At 38.4% G+C, this 27,180-nt stretch overlaps 1 protein-coding gene across 2 annotated transcripts in view; it reads right to left on the bottom strand.

The window, feature by feature from the left end:
• The window catches only part of LOC127425040 (ETS domain-containing transcription factor ERF-like), a 53,059-nt gene extending 42,531 nt beyond the window's left edge, over positions 1–10,528 (bottom strand). For both annotated transcript variants that reach the window (XM_051670654.1, XM_051670655.1), the window contains exon 1: positions 9,982–10,528. In XM_051670654.1, the coding sequence (XP_051526614.1) occupies positions 9,982–10,003 (22 nt within the window). In that variant the 5' untranslated portion in view covers positions 10,004–10,528. The remainder of the gene's footprint in view (positions 1–9,981) is intronic.
• Between the last annotated feature and the right edge of the window lie 16,652 nt (positions 10,529–27,180).

The following is a 27,180-nucleotide window of genomic DNA, read 5'->3' as shown; positions in this document are numbered from 1 at the left end:
ATTAAGTATTTTAAATGGGTCACATAAAAACTTTTTTTTTTTTTTTTAACTGTTTTCTGAAGGTTGGTTTCTCTTTAGACTAGTCGACTAGTCGGTTACAAAACTTCCGTTTAAACGACAGTCAAATTAGTCGTAGCGCACATCCCTAGTAATCAGTAACATAATTATGTCTTTTCAGCCGGGCAGAATTATTAATATTTTTATTCTGGTGTCATTTTGCCCTCTGCTGGGCTGATTTTTTGTCCCAATCCATCCCTGATGGATTATTTTACTCTTTAATGAACAGTATGTTTTGTTAAGCTTTACAAGTAATGGAAAGGAACTTTTTATGTCCTGAGAGGAATAAGAATATTAATAATAATAATAAATACATATGTAACTTTTCATTTTTTGGGCTTTGTTCAAAGTTTTGTGAGAGTATAGAATCGTGTAGTAGAATTCAGTACCGTAAAATCAAACCAAATACTCGTGCCCTTTATCATTTCATAAAAAATAAAATAAATACAAACATTTTAATTAAACACAGGAAATAAACATTTCAGTTTTTTTATCTGATTAATCGAAAAAATAATCGACTATCAAAATGATCGTTAGTTGCAGCCCTAGTCCTTATCATCATTGCCATTGTATTAACAACATGGATCGCTATAGTAAAGACAACATTTTCATATTTGGGTAAACAACTCATTTAATGTCAATATTTAAACCAGAAAATTTACAAAGGACATTTCTAACTTTAACACTGGCAGAGATCAACATTATTAAACCAAAAAATAAATTTAAAAAAATAGTAGCCTAGCTTATTTCTACACTCACTGAGCACATTATTAGGAACACTATGGTCCTAATAAAGTGCCCGACGTGGTCTTCTGCTGTTGTAGCTCTTCCACCACAAGGTTCGACAGGTTGTGCATTCTGAGATGCTATTCTGCTCACTACAATTGTACAGAGTGGTTATCTGAGTTACCGTAGCCTTTTTGTCAGCTCGAACCAGTCTGGCCATTCTCTGTTGACCTCTCTCATCAACAAGGCACTTCCGTCCACAAAACTGCCACTCACTGGACGTTTTTGGCACCATTCGGTGTAAATTCTAGAGACTGTTGTGTGTGAAAATCCCAGGAGATCAACAGTTACAGAAATACTCAAACCAGCCCATCTGGCACCAACAATCATGCAAGTCAAAATCACTGAGATCACATTTTTTCACATTCTGATGGTTGATGTGAACATTAACTAAAGCTTCTGATCATATCTGCATGATTTTATGCACTGCTGCCACACGATTGGCTGATTAGATAATCACATGGATGATTGTTGGTGTCAGATGGGCTGGTTTGAGTATTTCTGTAACTGCTGATCTCCTGGGATTTTCACACACAACAGTCTCAAGAATTTACTCGGAATGGTGCTAAAATCAAAAAACATCCAGTAAGTGTCAGTTCTGTGGACGGAAATGCCTTGTTGATGAGAGAGGTCAACAGAGAATGGCCAGACTGGTTCGAGCTGACAAAAAGGCTACGGTAACTCAGATAAGCGCTCTATACAATTGTGGTGAGAAGAATATCATCTCAGAATGCTATTCTGAGATGCGGGTTGGTGCTGTTTTGGCAGCATGAGGGGGACCTACATAATATTAGGCAGGTGGTTTTAATGTTGTAGCTGATCGGTGTATGTAATTGGAGATTTAATTGGAAGTGTACAGATGCAATAAGAAAGTAGGTTCAAGTCCACAGCTAGTAGTCGATTTATTTTGTTTCTCTTGGATAGTTCTCTAAATACCCTGCAGGTTAAAGTAGCTCACCATTAAACTAGTAAATTTGTGTATGTCTCTTTAAACCCAAAGTATGCCACTATGAGCTAACTAACTTGAGTGTTACTGTGTGGCTGGTTAGATGTTTATCTTTACGGTGTTTCCAGGAAAAAACACAGGCCAGGAAACACAGTCAATCTGCTGAGCCACAAACAACACAATCAACCAATCACATGCATGCTTCCTCAGCGATTCTACTGCTATGACATTCAAGTAAGCAACCCAGATATCATGAGATGTTAACCTGAAAGCTACAAATAATCTCATTTTGAAACGTTTAAGTCAGATTCTCGAGAGATGTACAATGTCTCTCCGATCCTAATGGCTCAGAAAATCTCTTACAGACATGCATCTGTTTATAGAAAGGCTGTATTCGCAAACTTTACAATGAAATGTCTGGGATGAATTTAGTAGCATTAACTACCTCATATCTCAGTGATGACTTGCTAAGCTTACAAAAAGAGAACAAATAAAAAAAATTTTTAAAAATGCAAAAAAAACATCCAAATAGAAGAATGACTTAAAAAACCCATGGCACTTTCTTGCCAATGGAACAGTGAATCATACCTTTGTAGCAAAGCAGAAATTATACACTTACACCTACGCTCAACCCACCCCGACCTGGACTCTCCTTTGAAAAATAATGGCACCAACCACCCTCCCTAAACACTGGCTAATTGCCCATGTGGGTCCCTTAACTTCATACGCTGGAAGGGACAAGAGTGCCTGTTTCCAGATGTGAGACCCACATGTGGCAAACCGTTGATATAATGAATAACGCAATTGGAAAAATGCACCAAAAATAGGCCACTTATTGGCCTACAAGACAGACTGATATCGTGCTTAACTGGGCAAGAGTTGATGACAAAATAGAGTGCCAAAGTGCAGACAACTGATGCAACTGTGCATCTTTTTTCCGCATTAACCCTACTGATAGCATGAAAAACACATTGGAACTTTAAACAATAGCTCAGGCTTTAAGGAGTGTTCTGAATTCAATACAAGTTAAGCTCAATCAAAAGGATTTTTTGCATAATGTTGATTAGCAGAAAAAAAAACTGACTTGTAAAGAAAATATTTCAGTTACAATAAGGCCCTTTCAATGGAAGTACTACCCATGTGTATGTATGTATGCATGTGTCTGTACGTGTGTATAATTATTTTTTATTTTTTATTATTATCTATGTCTTGCTGCTGTTTTTGTATTGTTGTACACTGGAAGCTCCTGTCACCAAGTCAAATTAATTGTATGTGTAAGCATACTTGGCAATAAAGCTCATTCAGATTCTGAAGTAAATGGGGCCAGCCCATAAACATGAACATACACACTGTTTCAAAAGTATAGCCACAAGATGTAAACGTGTATGTTTACATGGGTTTAATGTGATAAAAATCGCTTGTCAACCTTATCTGTGCAAAGTTCTATCCAATACTGGGATTACAGGGCTTCGTTGTCATGACGACAAAGTCTTAATATTGGATATAACTTTACACAGATAAGATTAGTGAGCGATTTGACCTCACTAATATCATGTCAACATTAGGGCTGAAATGTTTAGTCGACAACGTCAACAATAAAAAAAAAATTTACGGGGGCCTGGGTAGCTCAGTGATAAAGACGCTGGCTACCACCCCTGGAGTTCGCTAGTTCGAATCCCAGCGCGTGCTGAGTGACTCCAGCCAGGTCTCCTAAGCAACCAAATTGGCCCAGTTGCTAGGGAGCGTAGAGTCACACGGGGTAACTTCCTTGTGATAGCTATAATGTGGTTCGTTCTCGGTGGAGCGCGTGGTGAGTTGAGCGTGGTTGCCGCGGTGGATGGCGTGAAGCCTCCACATGCGCTATGTCTCCGTGGCAACACGCTCAACAAGCCACGTGATAAGATGCATGGGTTGACGATCTCAGACGCGGAGGAAACTGGGATTGGTCCTCCGATACCAAGACTGAGGCGAACCACTACGCGATTACGAGGACTTAAAAGCATATTGGGAATTGGGCATTGCAAATTGGGAGAAAAAGGGGAAAAATCCACAAAATAAATACATTTTTTTTTAAAAATTACGACAAATTTTCGTTGTCGAATAGTCATTTGATCTCATTAAAGTAACGAGATCAGATATGAAACTAATGATGGTGCACGAGAGCAGCATCTCACGCCTGACTGAGGAGAGGAAGAAGACACAGCTTACAGTCCACATGCACTCCAAACTTTCCAAACAGCTTCAAGTGATGTAGATCGCAAAGTATGAGGAAATTATAAAAAAAATAAAAAATAACAAAATACAGAAGCACTCCCGTTGTGAAATACAGCGGAGCTGGAGCTGCCGTTCTACTGAAGCAAAACTTGCATTTCAGAGCGTGTTTAAAGGAAACACCTCGTCATTATATCTTTAATGCATCCTTTATTAAAGTTCAAATAATAAGGAAGCAGGTCATGTAAATAAGTATAAACTCCGAAACTGGCATATCTCTGTGTGGTCAGCGCCACTTCTATGAGTCGTGTGAAGTGACCCAAACTAAGGGGGAGATGCTTTGTGCATGACAAGTAATTTTTCCAACAACTGTTTACAGACAGATCGTTTCACTTTTAATTGACTATATCACAGTTCCAGTGGGTCAGAAGTTTACATACACTAAGTTAACTGTGCCTTTAAGCAGCTTGGAAAATTCCAGAAAATTATGTCAAGGCTTTAGACAATTAACCGATTAGCTTCTGATAGGAGGTGTACTGAACTGGAGGTGTACCTGTGGATGTATTTTAAAGCCTACCTTCAAACTCAGTGCCTCTTTGCTTGACATCATGGGAAAATCAAAAGAAATCAGCCAAGACCTCAGAAAATAAATGTGGACCTTCACAAGTCTGGTTCATCCTTGGGAGCAATTTCCAAATGCCTGAAGGTACCACATTCATCTCTACAAACAATAGTACGCAAGTATAAACGACATGGGACCACACAGCCATCATACCGCTCAGGAAGGAGGCGCATTCTGTCTCCAAGAGATGAACATAGTTTGGTGCAAAAAGTGCAAATCAATCCCAGAACAACAGCAAAGGACCTTGTGAAGATGCTGGAGGAAACATGCAGACAAGTATCTATATCCACAGTAAAACAAGTCCTAGATCAACATAACCTGAAAGGCTGCTCAGCAAGGAAGAAGCCACTGCTTCAAAACCCCCATTAAAAAGCCAGACTACAGTTTGCAAGTGCACATGGGGACAAAGATCCTACTTTTTGGAGAAATGTCCTCTGGTCTAATGAAACAAAAATGTAACTGTATAGCCATAATGACCATTGTTATGTTTGGAGGAAAAAGGATGAGGCTTGCAAGCCGAAGAACACCATCCCAACCGTGAAGCATGGGGGTGGCAGCATCATGTTGTGAGGGTGCTTTGCTGCAGGAGGGACTGGTGCACTCCACAAAATAGATGGCATCATGAGGAAGGAAAATTTTGTGGATATATTGAAGCAACATCTCAAGACATCAGCCAGGAAGTTAAAACTCGGTCGCAAATGGGCAATGACCCCAAGCATACCTCCAAAGTTGTGGCATAATAGCTTAAGAACAACAAAGTCAAGGTATAGGAGTGGCCATCACAAAGCCCTGACCTCAATCTGATAGAAGATTTGTGGGCAGAACTGAAAAAGCGTGTGCGAGCAAGTAGGCCTACAAACCTGACTCAGTTACACCAGTTCTGTCTGGAGGAATGGGCCAAAATTCCAGCAACTTATTGTGAGATGCTTGTGGAAGGCTACCCAAAATGTTTGACCCAAGTTAAACAATTTAAAGGCAATGCTACCAAATACTAACAAAGTGTATGTAAACTTCTGACCCACTGGGAATGTGAAGAAATAAATAAAAGCTGAAATAAATAATTATCTGTACTATTATTCTGACATTTCACATTCTTAAAATAAAGTAGTGATCCTAACTGACCTCAGACAGGGAATGTTTTCTATGATTAAATGTCAGGAATTGTGAAAAATTTAGTTTAAATGTATTTGGCTTAGGTGTATGTATGAATAAACAAGTTAAAAAATACACTTATATACAAAATACACTGATATTCAAGATCCATTCTCTGAAAGCAAGACTAAATATATGTTGTTTCTCAGGTAAATGTATCATGTTTTGAGGATTTTTAGTTCATTTCAAATGGAAAACAAGACAAAACACTTGATTACAATGTGATTTTTGCAGTGATTTATTTTTTATTTTTTTACTGAATTAAACTGAATTAAAGGGAATTTTTTAATTCAAGTAATTCAATGAATGTCATTTAAAGGTATTTTTAAAAGATGTTTTGTCCTCTTTATTGTTAGTAAGCATGTTTATTACAATCTTTTAAGTCAAGGTAAAAGATGAATAGTCAGTTAAGAGCTAATGATTAATTGTTGCAATCACCCGAATAGTCGAATAATTGTTAGATTAGTCGATTATCAAAATAATCATTAGTTGCAGCCTTAGTCAACATATGTTATGTTTACATCTTGTGGCTATACTTTTGAAACAATGTGTATTTTAATGTTTATGGACTGGCCCCATTCACTTCCATTGCAAGCACAAAAACTATGACCGTACTTTTTGCTTTTTTATATAAAAATAAAAACATTTGTGTGTGTGTGCATGTAGAAATCAACATTAAGCCACAAATATGGCTGGGACAATTCATCGACGTAATCGATGTCATCGATTACAGAAATACGTCAATTTGCATAACATGCGTTGGCGCATCGCAATGGAGTAATTAAAATGGTAGCGCCCGATTTAAGTATGGATTCCCCAGAAGAACAAGCTGCAGCTAAAAAAAAACTCGCCTACGGTCATCTAAAGCGTGGGAGTATTTTAGCCAGAGACCCAACAATGTGGTGCTGCGTAAGCTATGCAAATTGGAAATGGCTCATCACAGCAGTACAACCGCCATGAACGAACACTTGAAGCGAAAGCGTCCCAGAGCGCTTTGTCAAGACGGCAGCAAGGCAGCACCATAAGTCCTGTTTACTTTTTGTCTCCACCCAAGCATGACATATTAGTATTACAACACGTGTTTCTGTTAGTAGTAGTCACTTTAAATTGATTTTCTAAATGTTTCCTCATCGCCCCCATGTTAAAAGTAAATTCTGCACCGCTGCTAACATAGGGTAACCATACGTCCTCTTTATCCTGGACATGTCCTCTTTTTCGGCCCTTAAAAAAGCATCTGGCCGGGATTTCTAAATTTGCGGAAATGTCCGTGATTCAGCTTGAGTTGCATTGTGATATGCATCTGGTCTAATACTTCATTGTGTGTGCATGCATATTTGCATTGCTTTAACCCCTCTTTGTAAGTCCCGCCTTCTCGCACACCAATTGGTCAATTATAAGAGGCTTGCAGCAACTATTGGCCAAATTCCTGCCTGTCAATCTCTCTGCGAACGCGCTGTTGTGTTCGGCATCAAACAGTTGCTTGACAGCAGCAGCAAATGACAGCTGAATGGAAACAATGCCCAAACGAAAGTGCAAATTTATAGAAGATTTGCATAAAAAATTCCCATGCTTTCATCCAGGTCGAGATCCGTGGGAAGCAGAATGTATAACATGTAAAGCTGGCACTTATGTGTCAGTTGCTAATAAAGGTGCAAGTGACTTAGAAGCACACATTAGCTCTGCAAAGCATAAAGGGTCAGCTAAAGGTGAAAGTTCATCAGGTAAATTAATGGACTACTCTTTGCGACCAGGTAAAATTATCACATTGCTTCATTTTCCATGGCCATTCAAAACAATACTAATAGTTAATGAAGGTACACTCATGGCATAAAATATTTTATTTTAGTACATGGACATTCAAAAGAATGTTGGAAATTTGTATTTATTTATATATACATATATGTTATGCTAATAGAGTGTCTTTTTCACTGTATTAAAGTTTGCATTCATAGTAACACTGTTTTTTGTTGCAGAATAATGCCCTGCAGTGCACACTTCGTTTCTTGTACATTTGTTTGTTTAAGAGAAGATGATTTAATAAAATATTGAAATATGAGACAATCAAGTAATAATTATAACAAATCTTTAGAATAATCGGCAAATTAGTTGTTAGACTAACCAGAAAAATAATCGTTAGATTAATCGGTAAAAAAATTATCGTTAGATTAATCGATAAAAAAATAATCGTTAGGTGCAGCCCTAGCCAAAAATGCTGTTAACTGAGCTTAACCTTGTTTTGAACCTGGAACATTCCTTTAAATGTGAATACAAACATACTTTTCTGCAACTTCTACAATCTAGGTCAGACTATGTTTGAAAGTTCAATAGAATAATAGTATACAAAATACCCTTGATTATCACTTAAATGTGCGATAAAGGCAGAAAGGCGGTGACTTCATTCCAAATCAATACTAATAAACAGCAGGTAAAATTGCTGGTTTAGATGACTCTTTAATCCCTTGGGTAGCAAAATAGCTATTCAAAAGCAAGGGACCAAGCTCATAGTCCAAACACAAAGCCTAGGTGTCTTGGGCGGGGTACACCTCGCCTGAAAGGAACAATTTGATATGGCACAGAGAATAAGCGTACAGCTTATTTCCACTGACAAAAACTCTTTTCAAATTCTGTTTATTTAAGTACTGTCCAATCATAAATGCAAGGGTTGGGAGATGAAGAAACACACACGCTCTACATTGCCCATTCCTTTTACATACCACAGCATGCAGGATCTCTTAGTGAAAGATGCATTTAATGCAGTTAAACGAAGAGTAATGTCCAGAACCAATGAAGACAAAAAAAATAAATAAAATAAAATAACTGGATCAGATCCTTTGTGAGCTGAACTACCTCTAAAATCCCACTCTGTTTGGAGTTGACATTGAGTTAGTAAGTGTGCACAGAACCCCACCTCTGCACACCTACGCAAAAACGCAGACTTGCGTCCCAGACACGAAGCACAACATGGAAAACTTCTACCATACCATAAGAAGGGTTACTTTATATGCTGGAGACCAAACAAGGGGGAGGAGGAATGGAAGAAGTAACTAATGGTTTAATGCAGAAGAGCACGACTTCACCGTTGGTGGAGCAGAGATTAAAAAGACATGGACTGGCATCCTTTTTCCAAACAACCAGATGAATATTCACTTGATTATTAAAAAAGTCAATGGTTATTTAGGCACATATTGCCATTTGAACAGTTATATTCTTCACTTTAAATGCAAAACTAAAAAAAAAAGTAAAAGTGTCTGACTGTCAGCTTATCCAAAATTAGCCTCCTTCAGAGAGTGAACAAAGCCAACTAAGACTTGGAGCCAAACTAACTCTTCACTTTACTAACTTTAATACAATATCCAATCGAATAAAGGCTAAGTTACATAAAAACAACAGGAAACACATACAAAGCAAAAATGTGAAATATCTTGTGTAAAATCCTCCAGCACACTGAGAGAGGCGCTGTGATGGGATGCCACTTTTCTCAGGGCCAAATGGCTGAAAGTTGCTCGCAAATGGTGGAGGCCACACTTGATCAACACAACCGGTTATAAAGTCACCGTTTAAAATATTTTTAACATCTCCTCCTAAACTTTTAAGCATCGGGAAGTTAAAGAATTAAGATTATAATCGGAGAGATACCTAAACCAGACTTGATCGTCTAACTCGGGACAGATCAATAGAAAAAAGTAAGCCAAAACTTGTGTGCCCTCGAGTACCTTTAAGTTTTAATCGTTAATAGCGAACAATTTAGCTTAATAAACAACGCGAGTTGACAACCATTCAAAATACACTTTTTATGTTTTACAACGCCAATGTTACACAACCGTAACAATATAAACACAAACAGTCGAATAACCCAAAACTCATGAAAACTAACTTTGTTTGTCAGCTAGCTGCTTGGTTTTCCTCTGTTAACTTTCCCATCCTTTTAAACCAACAATTTACCACCTACATTTCTCATTCCTGACCTATTGCGCTTTTCTGAGCTAAATCTCGACGCATAAAGTCATTTATAACATAAACACACAAAAGTTTAAGTGGCTAACCAGCTAATCAGAGTGGAATTAGCGGGCTGTATATCCACAGTGAAACCCCATGCGACACACGCATCGAACCTCCCTAAAATACACCTTTGACCTCTGAATGATTCAGATATAGCTTTTAAAAGTTGGAGTAAACATATCTGATGTAGTTGTTTAGGTGAACTTACCCGTGTCGCCCGGGGTCTTCATGTTTGAGAGTATTGCCGCTTCGTTAGCAAGTCGTGCTAACTGAGAAAGAAGAGAGAGAGTGTGAGCGAGAAAGAGATGAAATGAGCTCAGGATCGCACTCAAAACTCCTCTGTAAACTTTTCCTCCTCCGCTCCTGCACAGATCCAGCCCCTTTACTCGTACTCCCACAGTTTGTTTGGAGTTTTATGTGTTTTGTTTTTCCTGCTCAGCGTGGACCGTTGTTGCCTTGTGGCCGGAGAGACTCGCTCTCTTGCGGTCAGATATCGGAGCGCGTCGTGTTGCTGGACAAGGGCCGTGTCCGTGCTGAACTACTTATTACTTTATGCGCGCTGCGAAGTTGCATATTCAAGCCTTCACGTTGAAACACACGGCGATGCCAACAAAATCAAAACACACGAGACGAGAGAAACAAGATCCACTTTCCCCCCTCTCTTTCCATGGACTTTTTCTTTTTCCACTCGCTCCGTGCAACACTCTCTCTCTCCAGTCTGCCGCCTCCTTTCCTCGTCCTCCTCCTCTTTCGGGGTGTAGTGTTTCGTTCTTCCAGGCACACGGGACCGCCCACGCTAAACGGGGGAGGGAGGGGCGGGGATACACTGAGTAACCACGCCCACTCACCATTTGTGCCGGGTTGGCGTCACTTTGGCACGAGGCGTTTCTGTGGAGACAGTCAACGCCGTCTAAACTTGGCTAGCATTTTGCGAGGTGATGATGACATGTTGTCCCACAGAGACAGACCGAAAACCGAAAAAAAGAGCAGTTGTCAGAGGTGGTCTCGCATTCCTCAAAGTCTCAAAGGTTGACGCATCACAACAAATGACGGCAAAAATAAGATGTGTATTATGGGTTGTTGTGTCCGTACTAAAAACAGTTTAGCTCAGTTATGGCCACACTGTGACTGGCAGTAATAACGGGTGTTAGGTAATAACGGGTGAAGCAAGAATTTCAAGAATCTCCAAATCTCTAGGGCGGGCTTGCGCCAAAAGGGGGTTGTTCCAACTCCAAAAGGTGGCATCACTTCCACTCACGGTTAAGGTTAGGGAAAGAGTGGGACCTGGGTAGCTCAGCAAGTAAAGATGCTGACTACCACATCTGGAGTCGCAAGTTCAAATCCAGGGCTTGCTGAGTGACTCCAGTTAGGCTTCCTAAGCAACCAATTGGCTCAGGTAGAGTCATATTGGGTTAACCTCCTCGTGGTCGCTATAATGTGGTTCTTGCTCTTGGTGGGGCACGTGGTGAGTTGTGCGTGCCTCCACACACACTAGGTCTCCACGGTAACGTGCTCAACAAGCCTCATGATAAGATGCATAGATTGACTGTCTCAGACATGGCAACAACTGAGATTCATCCTCCGCCACCTGGATTGAGGCGAGTCACTATGCCACCATGAGGACCTAGAGTGCATTAGGAATTTTGGGCATACCAAATTGGGGAGAAAAGGGGAGAAACTCCCCCCCGGAAAGGGCACGATTAAGAGTTCTCTATATCTTTAATGGCGATTTGGAGCTCACGCCCTTTTTTGGAGCAATCCCTGCAGCTACACCCTTCTCGATTTTAGCCATTCTAGAATTTCCACAAGCTGAGCCATTGGAATAGCCACGCCCCCTCTTTCTAAAACCCGGCACTCCAAAGATACCAAATGAGCTTTATTGAGAAGCAGTTGTCAAAAATAACAGCAGCACAATAGCGCCCTCAACTGACAACTGTTATGAGCAACATGGCATAAAAATGGCATTAAGCCTCAATAATTTGCTGCAACTACAATACTTGAGAACGCACAAAATGATTGACAGCCAGAAAGCGTCAGAGACCGTGGCCGTGGACACATTTTTGTTAGCTGTTTACAGAGTCTAAAGCTGTTCCAGACAAAGCTGAGATATCTCACAACACTTATTTCATTAATACATTTCAGGGAGTAAGAAAATTGTTGTATATTCGCTTACATCACCTTTAAGTATTGATCTGTCTCTCACCCACACCTATCATATCACTTTTGAAGATATGGAGTCATATGGATAAGTTTTATGCTGCCTTCATGTGTTTTTTTGGCCTTCAAAGTTCTGGCCGCCATTCATTTGCATTGTATGGACCTACAGAGCTGAGATATTCTTCTAAAAATCTTTGTTTGTGTTCAGCAGAACAAAGAAAGTCATACACATCTGGGATGGCATGAGGGTGAGTAAATGATGAGAGAATTTTCATTTTTGGGTGAACAATCCCTTTAAGAGTATTTAATCTGGAAAGCATCACAGTCTAATAAACATCTGATAAACATCTTAAAAGTGGAGATTTACATACATTTTAAATCATAAACATCTCAAAGACATCTACTACATGTCCTTTTGACATCTGAGAGGAAGTGTTTTATAGACGTATTGCAGATGAGCAAACAATCTAAAAATATGTCTTCCAGATGTACACATACACATCAAATAGATGTCTGGGTGATGTACCTGTGCAATTAAGGTTTGATATCCCCCACCCCACACCATTCTTTTGGGGTAATCAAAATGATTATGTCAACGTAACGGCAAAATAGCTTCTTATTTGCACAAGGTGAAGTGTCAGTGTCAGCATATGGATCGAACACGTAAGAACGTTCTTCAAGGTTGTTTACTCAGACATGTAATTGTTATTGAGAGTGCTAAATGTGGGCTGGAGTGAGAAACGAATGTGAGTCTGTAGGTGGCCTTCTCTTCTCCTTATCTATCATTCTTTTCCTCCACCTCCTCCCTTTCTCACTCTTAGAGCTGGAGCAGTTGTGAGTGGAAACTCAAGGGTAGTAGATGACATTTGAAAACCATTTGCATGTAAGTGCTAAATTACCAGTTCAATGTTAATGCTACTAGCAAGCACACGCACATACGCCAGGCCTTGACATCTACCCATTTCTGAGCACTATTTCCAGGGCCCAAATGCTGAGAATGCAACAAAACCCCACACTTAATCTTTAAAAGAAAGTGATTTTAAAATAAATGATAAATAACATTTGTCTTTCATTATGCATGATACAATTCACTCAACGCTCAAACCTCAGTCATTAGAATTAAATTTACATAGGAAAAAGTGACATCTACAAGTAATTGATGTTAATGTGAAGATGGCTGTGGGTGTCACACTCTCAATGCAGCCATTTGCTTGTGCGTAAGCAAATTACTCAATACGATCGATACAGATAAAGAGACAGAGATTTAGTTTGTGGCCTCATTTGGAAATGTTTTCTCTCACTCCTTTCCTTTGTGGCACGACCCCGCCGTCTCTAATCAGGATGACAGACAGACGCGCAGGAAAGAAAGAGAGGGGGAGAGACAGAGATGAGAAAGAAAGAGAGAAATAGAGGAGTCATACTCAAGGAAAATGGGCTTTGGGAACACACAAGTGGTAGATGAAGCAAGGCAAACCGTAGTGCTTTTTTGAGTACAGCACTAATAAGAGGCAATTCACATATTCTTGTAACTTAATGAAAACCATAACTGTGCACTTACAAAAAAAAAAAGAAGCCTTTTTTGGGAATCCAAGAATATCAAAGGAATGGAAGGACATAGCAGGGACAAGTACGTCATAAAGATTATCCATACTCCAAAATGGGAGAAGAAAGATGTAATTTATGTGCTGTTTTTTCCATGGTATTCACAGAGTGTTTTAACTTTTGCGTGTTTCTAATTCTGAACACAGACATATACGTAATTATGTCAATAATTACGTCCCAGTGGAGCACCAAGAGCAGATGACTTTCAGGGGGCTTTGTCAAGCAAACGACTCCAGTACCTTATTTAAACAAACTTAAGAGTTACGTCTAGCAGGCCACCACCATGAGAGCGTAAAATACCAAAACTCGATGTTTAATGCCCAATGTAAATTATTTTCATGTAAGCAAGATTTAGGACACTTACACGCTATAAAAATTTCTGATGGAGCATTCTATGAATAGGTATGCGTAAGGTTCATATTGAAGGTGTGGAATTGGGTTTCCAAAAGTGCAACTGGACCCATCAATCTGAACTTCACATTGATCAACTGATGCCCACATCAAAGTGTGTTGATTTAAATTGTCTTTGTCTTTGCAACACACAACCCATAAAAACAAAAAATGATCAGTCAATGGATTTGCAGTGTTCACTGACATAGTGTAAACTCTAGTGTGTAGGTGCCATTAAGGCCAAAGTATAATTCACTTTTCAGAGTGCCGGTATGTGAATTTCCAGAATGTAGGATGGCAGAGGAAAAGTCATTTATATTCATGAAGAAAGCTATACCTGATTGGATGATTCAATAATATTTATCAGAAAAGCATTACCTGGTTGGTCAGAGAAACTAACCCTAACAAATCAGGTAGTGCTTTACTCATAAATATGAATGACTTTTCCCCTGCTATCATCCGTTTCTGAAATCTGCTGCAGGTAAGTCTCGCATACAGTGACCGTGACACAAAATTCGTCATTAGCAAAGTACGCGCGGACTATCCATGTGCAGCCTCGTTTTTCAAGATATGCAGACAGTCAGAGTCTTTGCACGTCGTTGGCACATGTGCTTCCTGTTGACTGTACTAAAACACTTTCACACTAGCCTTTATACTGACAGTTTGAACATGTTGTATTAACAGTAAAACATATAAGCAAACCAACAATTTTACGTAAAAACCCAATTCTTCTATGCCTTTGAATGAGGACATCCTCATGGCACATCTCTAATTACAATCGTTTTGAGTTATGTAGTATTTTCAAGTTGTTTTACGTAGAGACAGGACTGATGTTAACAGTCAAACATTAACAAATCAAAGGTTTCCTTCAACCTGTCGTCCCTTCAACTTATCACCTACCGACAAGTCTACAAAAAGCACCACAATCATTGCAATTAGCTTGCCATCTCCCACACATTTAATGCCAATGATCATACAGCTGGGGATTTAGAATGAATGAAAACAATTAATCACTGATGGCTTACCGTATTGTTTAATGGCCAGTCGTTAAAAGTTAATGAAGGACTAATCAAAGCAATGATGATCAGTATTGTTTTGATTAAGGAAAATTAATGTTAATACGATTGAGGTTCAATAGGCAAAGTGCCCTCCCTTAGTCATCTTCCAAACATTACTATAGTTGTAGTAGTAAATGGCCCCCATTGACCCCGTGAAGGGGACCCAATATACACATCCACATTTACATGCATCTAGAATCCAAAAACACACACACTCAAACAAACAAAGGAAGCTTTGTGCACCAATGATGGAAGGTACTTGTGTGTGTGTGTGTGTGTATATGCGTAATAGTGTTATAAAGGTGTTTAAAGGTGTCAAGGTCCGTAAATAACCATACCTTTTTATTTATTTTTTTCACTAGCTTTTCAAAAAAGAGATAAACTGTGGCACTTGAGGTCTCAATGTCTTCCAGGCTTCTCAGCTGAGAAAGAGAGAGAAAGAGGCAGAGAGAGATATGGAAGTGCTGTGGGACCGATGGCGAGGAATTCTCAAGGGAATCAGGGATTAGGAAAGAGTGTGAGGATGACAGAGAAAGGAACGGGTGGGGATAAAATGCTAAAAGTGCAAGGGGTAAAGCAGCAGCCCGAAAGTGGAGGGGGAAGGGCAACGGGGGAAAGAAAAAGAGAGCAAGAGACTCCAAGAGAGAGAGAGAGGGAGAGTTTATGTATACATCTCTCTCGTGTGTGTGTGTGTGTGTGTGTGTGTGTGTGTGTGTGTGTGTGTAAAAGAGCATGTGTGAATAGACTCTTTGTGATCAAAAGACTTGTTTATTTTCTTGAAGCTTGAACTCTTCAGGAAACACATTTGGCCTGTCTCTCTGCTGTCTGCCACGCTAACCTCTTAACACACCTTTGACTTTACACACAACTTCAGAGAGAGATTTTTACAGTGCTGCAATCCCAATGACAATATCTCATCTTCAAACATACATTTATATCTCAAAGGGATTCTAGATTTGGACCATGCAAATTGATGTCCATGTTTCCCATTCAAGTACATACAAACTCTCACATTCTGTTCAGTGTCCTCTTTCTCTCTGCTTCTCATTGTCACGGCTGGTATTCACACTTTTCTAATAGGATTATCACACTTTCACTTTGGGGAAGAGCAGATAGATGTATATGAGGGATGATGGGGTGAAAGAATGGAGGAAGAGAAAGAGGTTTATGAGGTTAAAAAGAGGAAGAGAGAGAACTAGAGTTCCGTTTAAAACAAACGATTCCTTTAGAGTTAGCATTGGGAACTCTGATTAATTTTAGTTCTTTCAAAGGGTTCATGTAAATTAACTGATTTAAATGATTCACTGATTCGCTTGAGCCCTGCACAGCTTTAAAGGGACATTGTCTTCTTTTTTGAAGCAAAATATTTAATGTATTGCTGCTGTTTATCATTATACACTCACTGAGCACTTTATTTGGAACACCTCTACACTTACATATTCGTGCGATTATCTAACCAGCCAATTGTGTGGCACCTGTGCAATGCATAAAATCATGCAGATACGGGTCAGAGGCATCAACCATCAGAATGGGGAAAAATGTGTTCTCAGTGATTTTGACTGTGGCATGATTGTTAGTGCCAGACAGGCTGGTTTGAGTATTTCTGTAACTGCCGATCTTCTGGGATTTTCACGCACAACAGTCTCTAGAGTTTACTCAGAATAACGACAGAAACAAAAAACATCAAGTGAGCGCAAGTTCTGTAGACAAAAACCTCCTGTTGATGAGAGAGGTCAAGAGAGACTGGCCAGGGCTGCGTTTCCCAGAAGCATTGCAAGCTTAAGTTGATCGTGGAGACCAATGTCACCAATGGTTTCTACAATCTACTTAGGCTTACGATGGTTTTGGGAAACGCAGCCCTGACTGGTTCGAGCTGACAGAAAGGCTACAGTAACACAGATAACCACTCTGTACAACTGTACAGAGCAGAATAGCATCTAAGAATGCACAACACGTCGAACTTTGAGGCGGATGGGCTGCAACTGCAGAAGACCACGTCGGGACCATTATTAGCACCATTGTGTTCCTAATAAAGTGCTCAGTGAGTGTATTTCGATTCTGTTATATAAAATAGGTTTATTAGTGTAGGCCTATATTAAGTATAAATTTATGTTAAATTTAATGTTGTCACTTATAGTAATATTGTATGTGATATTATTGAATTCTGCAAGATTGCCGTTGCTTCCCCAGTGCTGCTAGTTCTCCATTTTCTGAAGAAAATATTACTGGTGTTTGCCTATGTAAAATTCACAGCCACAATGTTAAAATGTTCTGGGTGGTTGCCAGGACATTGCTATGTTGCTTCTAAGGTGTTCTGATTCGTTGTTAGGTGGTTATGCACTTGCCCTAGATAAAAAAAAAATCTCTAAGATCTGTTTTCCATACAATGAAAGTGAATGGGGACTGAGGCTAACATCCTGCGTTACATTTCCTTTTGTGTTCAAAAGAAGCAAGAAAGACATAGGGGTTTGGAACAAAGCGATAATGAGTAAATGATGACAGAATTTTCATTTTTGGGTGAACTATCCCTTAAACTTTGAAAAGCAGCATCACTAATAACATTATAGTGACGCAAAAAAAAGTAAGGGAAATATATAGTAGACTATAAAATTTCTTGAAAATGACTTTCAGGAATATTCGGGACTTTCAGTGATGCTGACTAGCTCCTTCCTGTAAGCAAATATAGTAGAATGCAGAATTAATATATCACACACGCACACAAACCACCAAACGCTACATATGCGAGCACCCTTGAGCTATTTAAAGTAAACATTTCGAAAGTGGTAAAACCAGGTGCCCTGCGACCACTTGATTAGGTGTAAATAAAGTCTACTGTAATCCCTGAGAGAGGCAGACTGTGTTTGTGTATGTATGTGTGTTTGTGTGGCCCCTATAAGCCAGCAAGGAAAAGAGACTGAGGCACAGGAATGTGAGAGTTATATTTGACCCATTTCAGGCACTATGCCAAGCACTGTGCCAAGCCTATGAGAGCAATGAAATGAGGGAAAGGAATTAAAAGTGAGAACAGAAGTAAATTGTGGAGCAGAGACATGACGCACCAGTCAAAAGAAACATTAGCGTTCAAGTAAGGTTAAGTGTTGAAGCACTCCAAATGGTTATGAGAGAGTACGCATGTTTATATGTGTGTGTGTGTGTGTGTGTGTGTGAGGGCCGCTGGTATGTGCAGAACGATGTCAGTCTATATTGGGCCGGGCAGGTGCATGTGTTGACAGCATCTCCTGTATCTCAGCTAGGAACTCTCTCTTCCTACTTCTATTCTCACTCTTTGCAACTTCCTCCTCTTCCTTCTCCTGTTTTCTCGCCCTCCCTCACTTGAACCATCTCTCTCTCTATCTTCCTTTCATATCGTGGAACAGCTGAAAATAGTCACTGAGTGAAAAATGTTATGCTGCCATAAACCAATATCTCCACTTTGTTTTGGTTGGATGCGTCATCAAAGTCTCTCAAAAATTTGTTTCATATTAAAGCAACAAAGTGCGGAGTTATTTTTAAGAAAAAGACAGAGTGATACGGAAAAAAAAAATGGAGAGGGAATGGAAACGATGGGGTAAAATTGAGATATATGGGATAAAGTAAATGTGAGACGGAGCACTGGGTTTGGAAAGAGTGAAAAGATGCCCGGGCCGGGTGAGTCTGTCGAAAACTGCAGACTGTGTGGCAACGGCAGCCTCATTACCTCACTGGCAATGAAGTCGTGGCCCTGCCTTTTAACACATGCAGTACAGAGGAAATGTGTGTGTTTTTATGTGTTGCAGTGAGAGGAACACAGTGTTGGTTTGTGAGGGAGAGAGAAATAAAGAAAGAGGGTGAGAATATGTGTTTGTGTACTCAATGCCAGGATGACTGTGGTGTGCAGACAGCTTGCCAATGCTCCGACCTCAATCACGTTCATCGGGTGTCGAGAAACACCTCGCGGTGTCTGTTGCTATGGCCATTAGTCTGCAACCACACATACAGTAGACATAAGCCAAGCTAATAATACATGATTATTTAATGTTATTATAATAACAAACTATCACTACGTTGTAGTTTGGCATACTGAATGAAGGATTCAAATAAGTATAATTGTTAACGCTTCTAGGCTAACACAATTTACTGGTGATTTCACATTTATCTATTAAATTTAATGCAAATCAATACTATTGGAACTTTAAATGGTTGTTTCGTCATTTTATGTTGTTCCAAACCCATATGACATTCTTTCTTCTGTAGAACACAAAAGGAGGTGTTAGAAGAAAATTTTGTTTTCCATACAATGTAAGTGAAAAGGGACTGATGCTATTGAGCTCCAAAAAACGTCAAAAAAGCAAAAATATCATAAAAGTATTTCATACAACTTGCGCTCTATATTACAAGTCTTCTGAAGCCATTCAATAAATTTGTGTTGAACAGACTGAAACTGATGTTGTTACTCATGCAATATATTCCCCTCCATTTCAGTTTTCAAAACACATTTGCCTATACTCAAAAATGGCACATCGAAACACGTTGCACCAGGTCTGACGTCAACGATGCCCAACACCATAGTTTCTCGTGTGTTTCGTGACCGAATGCGACGAGCCAAGAGCAGCCTGAACATTCTGCCAAATATTTCCCAAATAATTCATTTTGGGATGTACTAACCATTTAAATAAAATAAAATTGTTTGCGTCAAGTGGCAGATACCTTTGATTAAATGAGAGTGAGTTAAAAATTTATAGTGAGTATTTTCATATTTGGTTGAACTACTCCTTTAAAGGAATGTTCTTGGTTCAATACAAGTTAAGCACAATCGACAGCATTTGTAGCATAATGTTGATTACCATAAAATATTTTCTTAAAAAAAAAAAAAAAAAAAAAAAAATCTGGGTAACAGTGAGGCGCTTACAATGGAATTGAATGGGACAAGTCTGTAAATGTTAAAATACTCATTTTTTTTTTTAAATATAGCCACAAGACATAAACAATATGTTTGTTGATTTTAGTGTGATTAAAAAAATAAAGCTTACTAACTTTACAATTTTACAACTTTGCTGCCATGATGACATAATGCCGTAAACCCTAAAACGACGGGGAAAAATGACAACTTAAACTTTACAGCTCAAACAATCCACAAGTTTTAACTGAAAACTTAAAGTGCTTATATTAAATTTCCAAAATTGGCCACGTTTACTTCCATTGTGCCTCATTGTAATCACGATTTAAGAAAAGGAAAATAGGAAAAAAAAAAAATTCTGTGGAAATCAACAACATTATGCCACAAATGTTGTCAATTGAGCATAACTTGTATTGAACCCGGAATATTCCTTTAAGATAACCTATGTGTCATTAAGTTCTAGTGAATGCACTTGGAAGAATACTCTACTTTGTGTAGACTATCGCAGCTACAGCTAGCATTGGATTGTACTGCTTAAAATTCATCAGTGATTGTACATTTAAAACTGGAAACACGTATTGTGTCCGTGTCTTTTTACGTCTTGCTTTCTGGTCTCTAGAAGTACACATCCTACACATTTGGCCAGCTTATGTTTAACACAAGGCCTTGACTGTGAATGACCTTGTTTGTTGAAGTTGTTGGCTTTTTGTTTTAATGTGGAGGACATGGCTGAGTGAATTTTTCAGAGTGAGAATGCAGACACTCCGGCTATTTCTTGCTTTTGTGTGGTCAGGCAGTGCAGGTGTATAGAGTATTATGAGAATGAGCATGCTCATCATTATACGATCAAAGGGGGATTTTGAATGCCTGCCATTCCTCACTCTGAGCTCATGATATTAATTTTGTCTTATAATGATTTAATCAGTGACAGGAGTTTAACATTACAGAACTAAAATGCATTACCATTTACCAGTACTTCATGCACTCAAAAAAATATTTTTGCCAATATTTAAGATTTAAGCATTTCAATTTTAAAACAAAATTCCAACAAACTGAATTGTGTAATTTTTAACTAAATTAATTCAGCTTAAAATATGTAGGGATTTTACGTTTTATTTTGTTAAAGTCTTCTCAATTCAACTGGATGGAATTTTGTTATGAAACTGAAATGTGTAAATCTTAAAATGTTTTTTTTGAAGATGAAGTGTTAGCGCTTTGTTCATTTAGTGGGTCTGTTGCAGGTTTCCAACCAATTTATTAATATTTTACATTTTCTGAAGTAAAATTAAAGTGGTGCTTGCTCATGCAAAACTTGCTGTCAAAACGATGCCATAGCAAGTACCAGTAGTAGTTACAAGTTAGTCCCTCAAGCCTATGTTAAAAGGCATGCTGTCAAAAATTAACTCTAGATATTAGATGTCAAAAGTCATATAATATGTGAGGTACAATGTAATAAATTATATCTTTATACTTCAAAGCATGTGAAAAATAAGCTTTCGTGTCACTGTGTTGAGAACCAATTTGCAGTTGTTCCACAGCTTCAAAAACCAATATTCAGAGTCACAGCTAACATTCAAATATGTATTCAAAATAACACACCCATCACGTTGGGTTGTCACAAAATGGGAATGTTACCAGTCAAGAGGTTATTTACATGAATTCACACCGCAGACCCTTGATCTAGTAAAATCCGTTGCGTGGAAGACTGCAGGTCAACATTTGAATTCAGATAGAGATGGGAGTCCACCTAGTGGTTAATGTTGGTATTGCACATCTCTGCAAATACTAACCGTTTTGTGATTCAAAATACAATTAGGCGGGAAAAAAGCCAGAGGGAATCTTGAAGCTGTGTTGTTTTCCTCACGGTGAACTATCGGATGAAAATACTTGATTCAATTTCCATGGCGAGGTCTTGGGATAATTTTCGAGAATAACAAAGGAATACTGCTATTTTTACCAGCTACATCCAAATGTTTTGCATAGTGTCTTATAATTTTTTTAAATAATTAATTTGTATTTTTCTGTGAAGTGAGGTACATTTATGCTAACAAAAGAGTACCAAAATTTCCACGGTACTACCATTGTATTTTGGACATGTACCATCTTTGAAGTAGGCTACCTTCCCAGAAAGTAAGAACCTTTGGGCCAAATGTGGAATTTTCTCTTGGAATGCTTGAAAAAAACACATGCAGGCAGGTGTGGTAAATCAACCTGTTCAACAATGCAATTGGGTGCTCTTGTTGTTATAGCATCATCTTTCAATTCCTGTTAAGGGAACTGGTGAAACTGTCACTGCACAGCAACTTAAATACTGGACTGTGGCCATTTTCCCCGCTCTTCTTTTCTCCTCATAACTGCTGTACCCTGACACACACTTAAGCATCTTTAGGTAAGTTTTGGCATTTTAAAGTCCTAATACTGATATATTCACAATTATTTGTCTTTGTTTTGAAGGAGTAAATCTACTATTTCTTGGTACCTAGGATCAAAAGTGTTAGGCAAAGATGATGTGTGTAGTGTTATTCAGGTGATATGAAAATTATTTGAAATATGTAGTTACATTAATCTCAGAAATAATGTTCGATATGTTACTACTACTACTACTATTAATAATAATAATAATAATAATAATAATAATAATAATGTATATATATATATAGACACATACATACATACATACATACATACATACACATATATATATATATATATATATATATATATATATATATATATATATAGACACATACATACATACATACATACATATATATATATATATATATATATATATATATATATATATATATATATATATATACATACATACATACATACATACATACATACATATATATATACATATATATATATATATATATATATATATATATATATATATATATATATATATATATATACAGTCATCCATGCCATTATCTAATCAGCCAGTTGTGTGTCAGCAGTGCATAAAATCAGGCAGATACGGGTCAGGAGCTTCAGTTAATGTTCACATCAACCATTAGAGGGGGTGGGGGGAGATGTGATCTCAGTGATTTGGACCATGGCATGATTGTTGGTGCCAGACGGGCTGCTTTGAGTATTTCTGTAACTGCTGATCTCCTGGGATTTTCACACACAACAGTCTCTAGAATTTACTCAGAATGGTGCCAAAAACAAAAAACACCCGAGAGGCAGTTCTGTGGATGGAAATGCCTTGTGCACCTTTTTTTTTTTTTTTCTGACAGGTTGTGAATGAAAAAGATATTGCCCATGGGTGTTTTTTCTTATATGACTACCAACATTAATACACATTTCATGTGTTATGTTTAACATTATCTTAAAGGAACAATATGTAACATTGACATCAAGCGTTAAAAATGGGTAATGCAGTCCCAATTCAAAATATTGCAGGGAGTCGTCTCCAACGCCCCCTCCTCCCCATACTCGAAGCTCACGCGGGTTGCCAGGTTGAGGACACGCAACAGGAACGAGCAAACTGACAACGGCAAGCAACGAGCCTTACACTGTAAGTTGATAAGCTAATGTATTCGTTTGCAATGTTTTTATTGTTTTTAAATTATACACCAGCTCATGTGGATTTTTTTATAACTCTGTCAATGTTTGCTAGACGTATTGCTGGCTTCAGTGGCTGTAGCGCGCTCTGTTCGCCTGCTAAGTTGTTTCAAATCTGGCAACCCGAGGTGTTTAAATACTACTGGGAAATGGGCAATAGGCGGGATCACACAGGCCAAAACACAAACGTCCCATAACAGACATTTCAAAGTAGAATATACTGGCTGTAGCATTGTTTTCGGAGAAGCCAGTATTTCAACTTAGCATGTTTCCTAAATCTCTGATAACATATTATGATAATTTTATGCTTTAGTACAGTAAATATTACATATTGCTTCTTTAAATAAAAAATAAAAATGATTGGAAATATGCTCACATCATGCGTTAGACAGTTTCTAACCACTTCCAATGTTACTACCAACATCAACACACCTCTGTAATGTTTAACATGCTATTTGTACTTAAAATAAAAAAGATTGTGATTTATTTGTTGTGGTTCTTGTCTATCAGCCATATGTGGGCCACATAAGAGCCATCAGGCCTTAACAGAACTCAACTAAACAATAACTATATATAAAGCCCATGTATGGACCACACACGCTTTTACTGATGGAGTTCTGGCAATGTTTTGGTTCTGTTCTGGCTAAAAAGATTTGTAACAGATTTAGGCTGTCATTCACTTTCTGAGCAGAGCCACATTTCAGATGGTTATTTGGGCCAAAGCTGTGCCAAAGGAAATATGCTGACTGTGTTAAAATGTAAATACAGTCAGTACTATAATAAAGGGCCATTGTATTACTATCTAAACTGCCTGGCCAAAAAAAAAAAAAAAAAGTTGCCGTTTGGGTTTTTAAATAAGCAGATACTCAAGAGCCTATATTTGGATCATTATTGCAGTGATTAAAATGTTTCAGCTGGCAACAATTATTTTAACCTTAACTGATGCAGAGTGTAGCTTCTCATTTCTTAAACAACCATGTCGGAAGACGTATCCCGTTGTCGTGGAAAAGATGTTACTGTGTTTCAAATTATTGGCCTGCATCAAACAAAGAAAACAACTAAGGAGATTGCTAAAATCACTGGAATTGGGATAAAAAATGTCCAGCGCATTATTAAAACCTGGAAGGAGGTGAACCATCAGCGTCATGGACGAAATGTGATCACAAAAAAATCTTGAATGATCGTGATCGGAGATCACTAAAACGCTTGAAGTCACATCGTAAAAAAACAACAGTAGAACTTACGGCTATGTTTAATAGTGAAATTAAGACCATTTCCACATGCACAATGTGACGAGAACTTACAGAATTGGGACTAAACAGCTGTGTGGCCACAAGAAAGCCACTTGCTAGTGAGGCTAATCACAAAAAACTACTTCAGTTTGCTAGGGAGCATAAAGATTGGACTGTGGAGCAATGGAAAAAGGTCATGTGGGCTGCTGAGTCCAGATTTACCCTACCTACACCAAAGCGATGGGCGCGAGAAGGAACGAAGGTCATGCATAGTGCCCACTGTACAAGCCTCTGGAGGCAGTGTTATGATATGGGGTTGCTTCAGTTGGTCAGTCTAGGCTCAGCAACGTTATGCGGCAATAAAATTAAGTCAGCTGACTACCTGAATGTACTGAATGACCAGGTTATCCCATTAATGGATTTTTTTTCCCCTGACGGCACAGGCATATTCAAGGACGACAATGCCAAGATTCATTGGGCTCAAGTTGTGAAAGAGTGGATCAGGGAGCATGAGGAATCATTTTCACATATGAATTGGCTACCACAGAGTCCTGACCTTAAACCCATTGAAAGTCTTTGGGATGTGCTGGAGAAGACTTTATGGAGTGGTTCGACTCTCCCGTCATCAATACAAGATCATGGCCAAAAATTAATGCAACTCTGGATGGAAATAAATGTTGTGTTGTTGCATAAGGTTTTCGAAACAATGCTACAACGAATGCGCGCCATAATCAAAGCTAAAGGCGGTCCAATGAAATATTAGAGTATGCAACTTTTTTTTGGCCAGGCAGTGTAATGCCATCACTATACCATGGTACTGCAATAGTCAGCTAGTTTGTGCTAGTTTGTGCTGCATCAAAGGTAAAAGGGTAGAAGGTAAATACACTGTTAGGGATTTCAAACATTCCAAATATTTGTCGTGTTTAGAAGTGACAGCATAATGACGTCACACAGTCAAAGGGGTGAAGACATTGCTGTTTAGATGTTAGAAAGTGGTGCTTGAGTGGCTTTTCAAAAGACATCATAGCCATCTTTTAAGAGAATTATTATTTCTGACTCAGGCTTGAGTAGTGATCAGCTTGTTAGTGTTATCAAATGAAAGTGTTTGGGAATGTCAAAGGACTCCAGAGGACCTGGATTTCCATTACGTAATTGATGTCAGGTGTGACATAAAAGTTTAATTTCTTAGCTAACCATCTCAGAGGTAGTAACTTGAGTTAGTTACATGTCATTTAGAAGGAATACTTAATTTACACTTGCAAATAAATATATAAAGAAGGACAGAATGTATGTTGCTTCTAGTCCCTCACTTTCTAATCCTCAATGTTTTATTCCATCTGCTTTCTATCAGGAATGTTCAGGAATGTCTGCCTTTCCCAAATAAGGTAAAAAAAATAAAAACCAGACAGGGACACATTTTTGGTCTAAAGTTGCACTTTAATCCTAACACTTATTGCCTGTTTGGCCCCCTCCCTTTTTCCCCACCCCGGTCCCACCCATACAACAGGCACACAGAGAGCGATGAGTAACAGACAGTTCAACAGTTCTGAACAAAATCCAGATTAAAATCCAGAATGGTTTACAAATTCCATGGAGAGCTTCTGAGGTAAGAGCGAGACACACACAGACAGAGGAAAAGGGATCTTCGCAAACGCAGAGATACAGAGTCAAAAGTGATCATCGCCATGTAATTAGTATCAGCATCAACATGAAATAAAAAAAGAGTAGCGAGTATGTTTTCCAAAAACAGAACTAGAGTAAACGCATCTGCATGTTTCCTGACAACATGTTTAAGTAATGGTGGAACTTCTTTGGTTTCAACTCTTGAGGTTTTAGCATTGAAATATTCATTTGCTGACCTAATTATTTACCTTTGGATTTAAGCTGTATTGGTTGGAGAAAAGAAAAACGTAAGGAAAACAACGAGACAACCGATATGATGCATTCAATATTCCTTTAAACCCACAATGTTTTATGTCAACATAATTTGACCTAACTGAAGTTCTAATTTGAATACTGTAGCTAATATAGAAAATTCTGCCGATAAAATATGTTGCAGTGAATATCTAAGATAATGGTCGGTCTACAAAAATGTCCATGCATTTTGACTGTCTAATTTGTGAGAGGTCCAACAGTAGAGGTTTAACTTTGGTATCATTCAGGGGCCTCTACAGCAGAGCCAACCACACACACAAACACACAAAGATATATACAAAAAGGAATAATCACATGAGCAATTTACACATCTAAAACCATAAAAAATAATGTAAAAAAAAAAAAAAGAAAACTACCATTTTAGTTTTTAAAAACTGATTATGAATTCCTGACTATAGAGCTAGTGGGCCAGATATCTGAACTGGACTGAGAATAGATCTTCTGGGGACGTCTGTGAACCCTTATACTCATGCAAAAGTTGCTAAAAGACCCTCTCCTGAGCAATATCTCCTCTGCTCCCCCTTTTCAAATTCTTAAAGCTTTTTTCCCATTTATTTGACATTTCTAATCAAACATGAGGT

Source organism: Myxocyprinus asiaticus, chromosome 34 (assembly GCF_019703515.2).
Source record: "Myxocyprinus asiaticus isolate MX2 ecotype Aquarium Trade chromosome 34, UBuf_Myxa_2, whole genome shotgun sequence".
Lineage (NCBI taxonomy): Eukaryota > Metazoa > Chordata > Actinopteri > Cypriniformes > Catostomidae > Myxocyprinus > Myxocyprinus asiaticus.
This window is presented reverse-complemented; position numbering and strand designations above follow the sequence as displayed.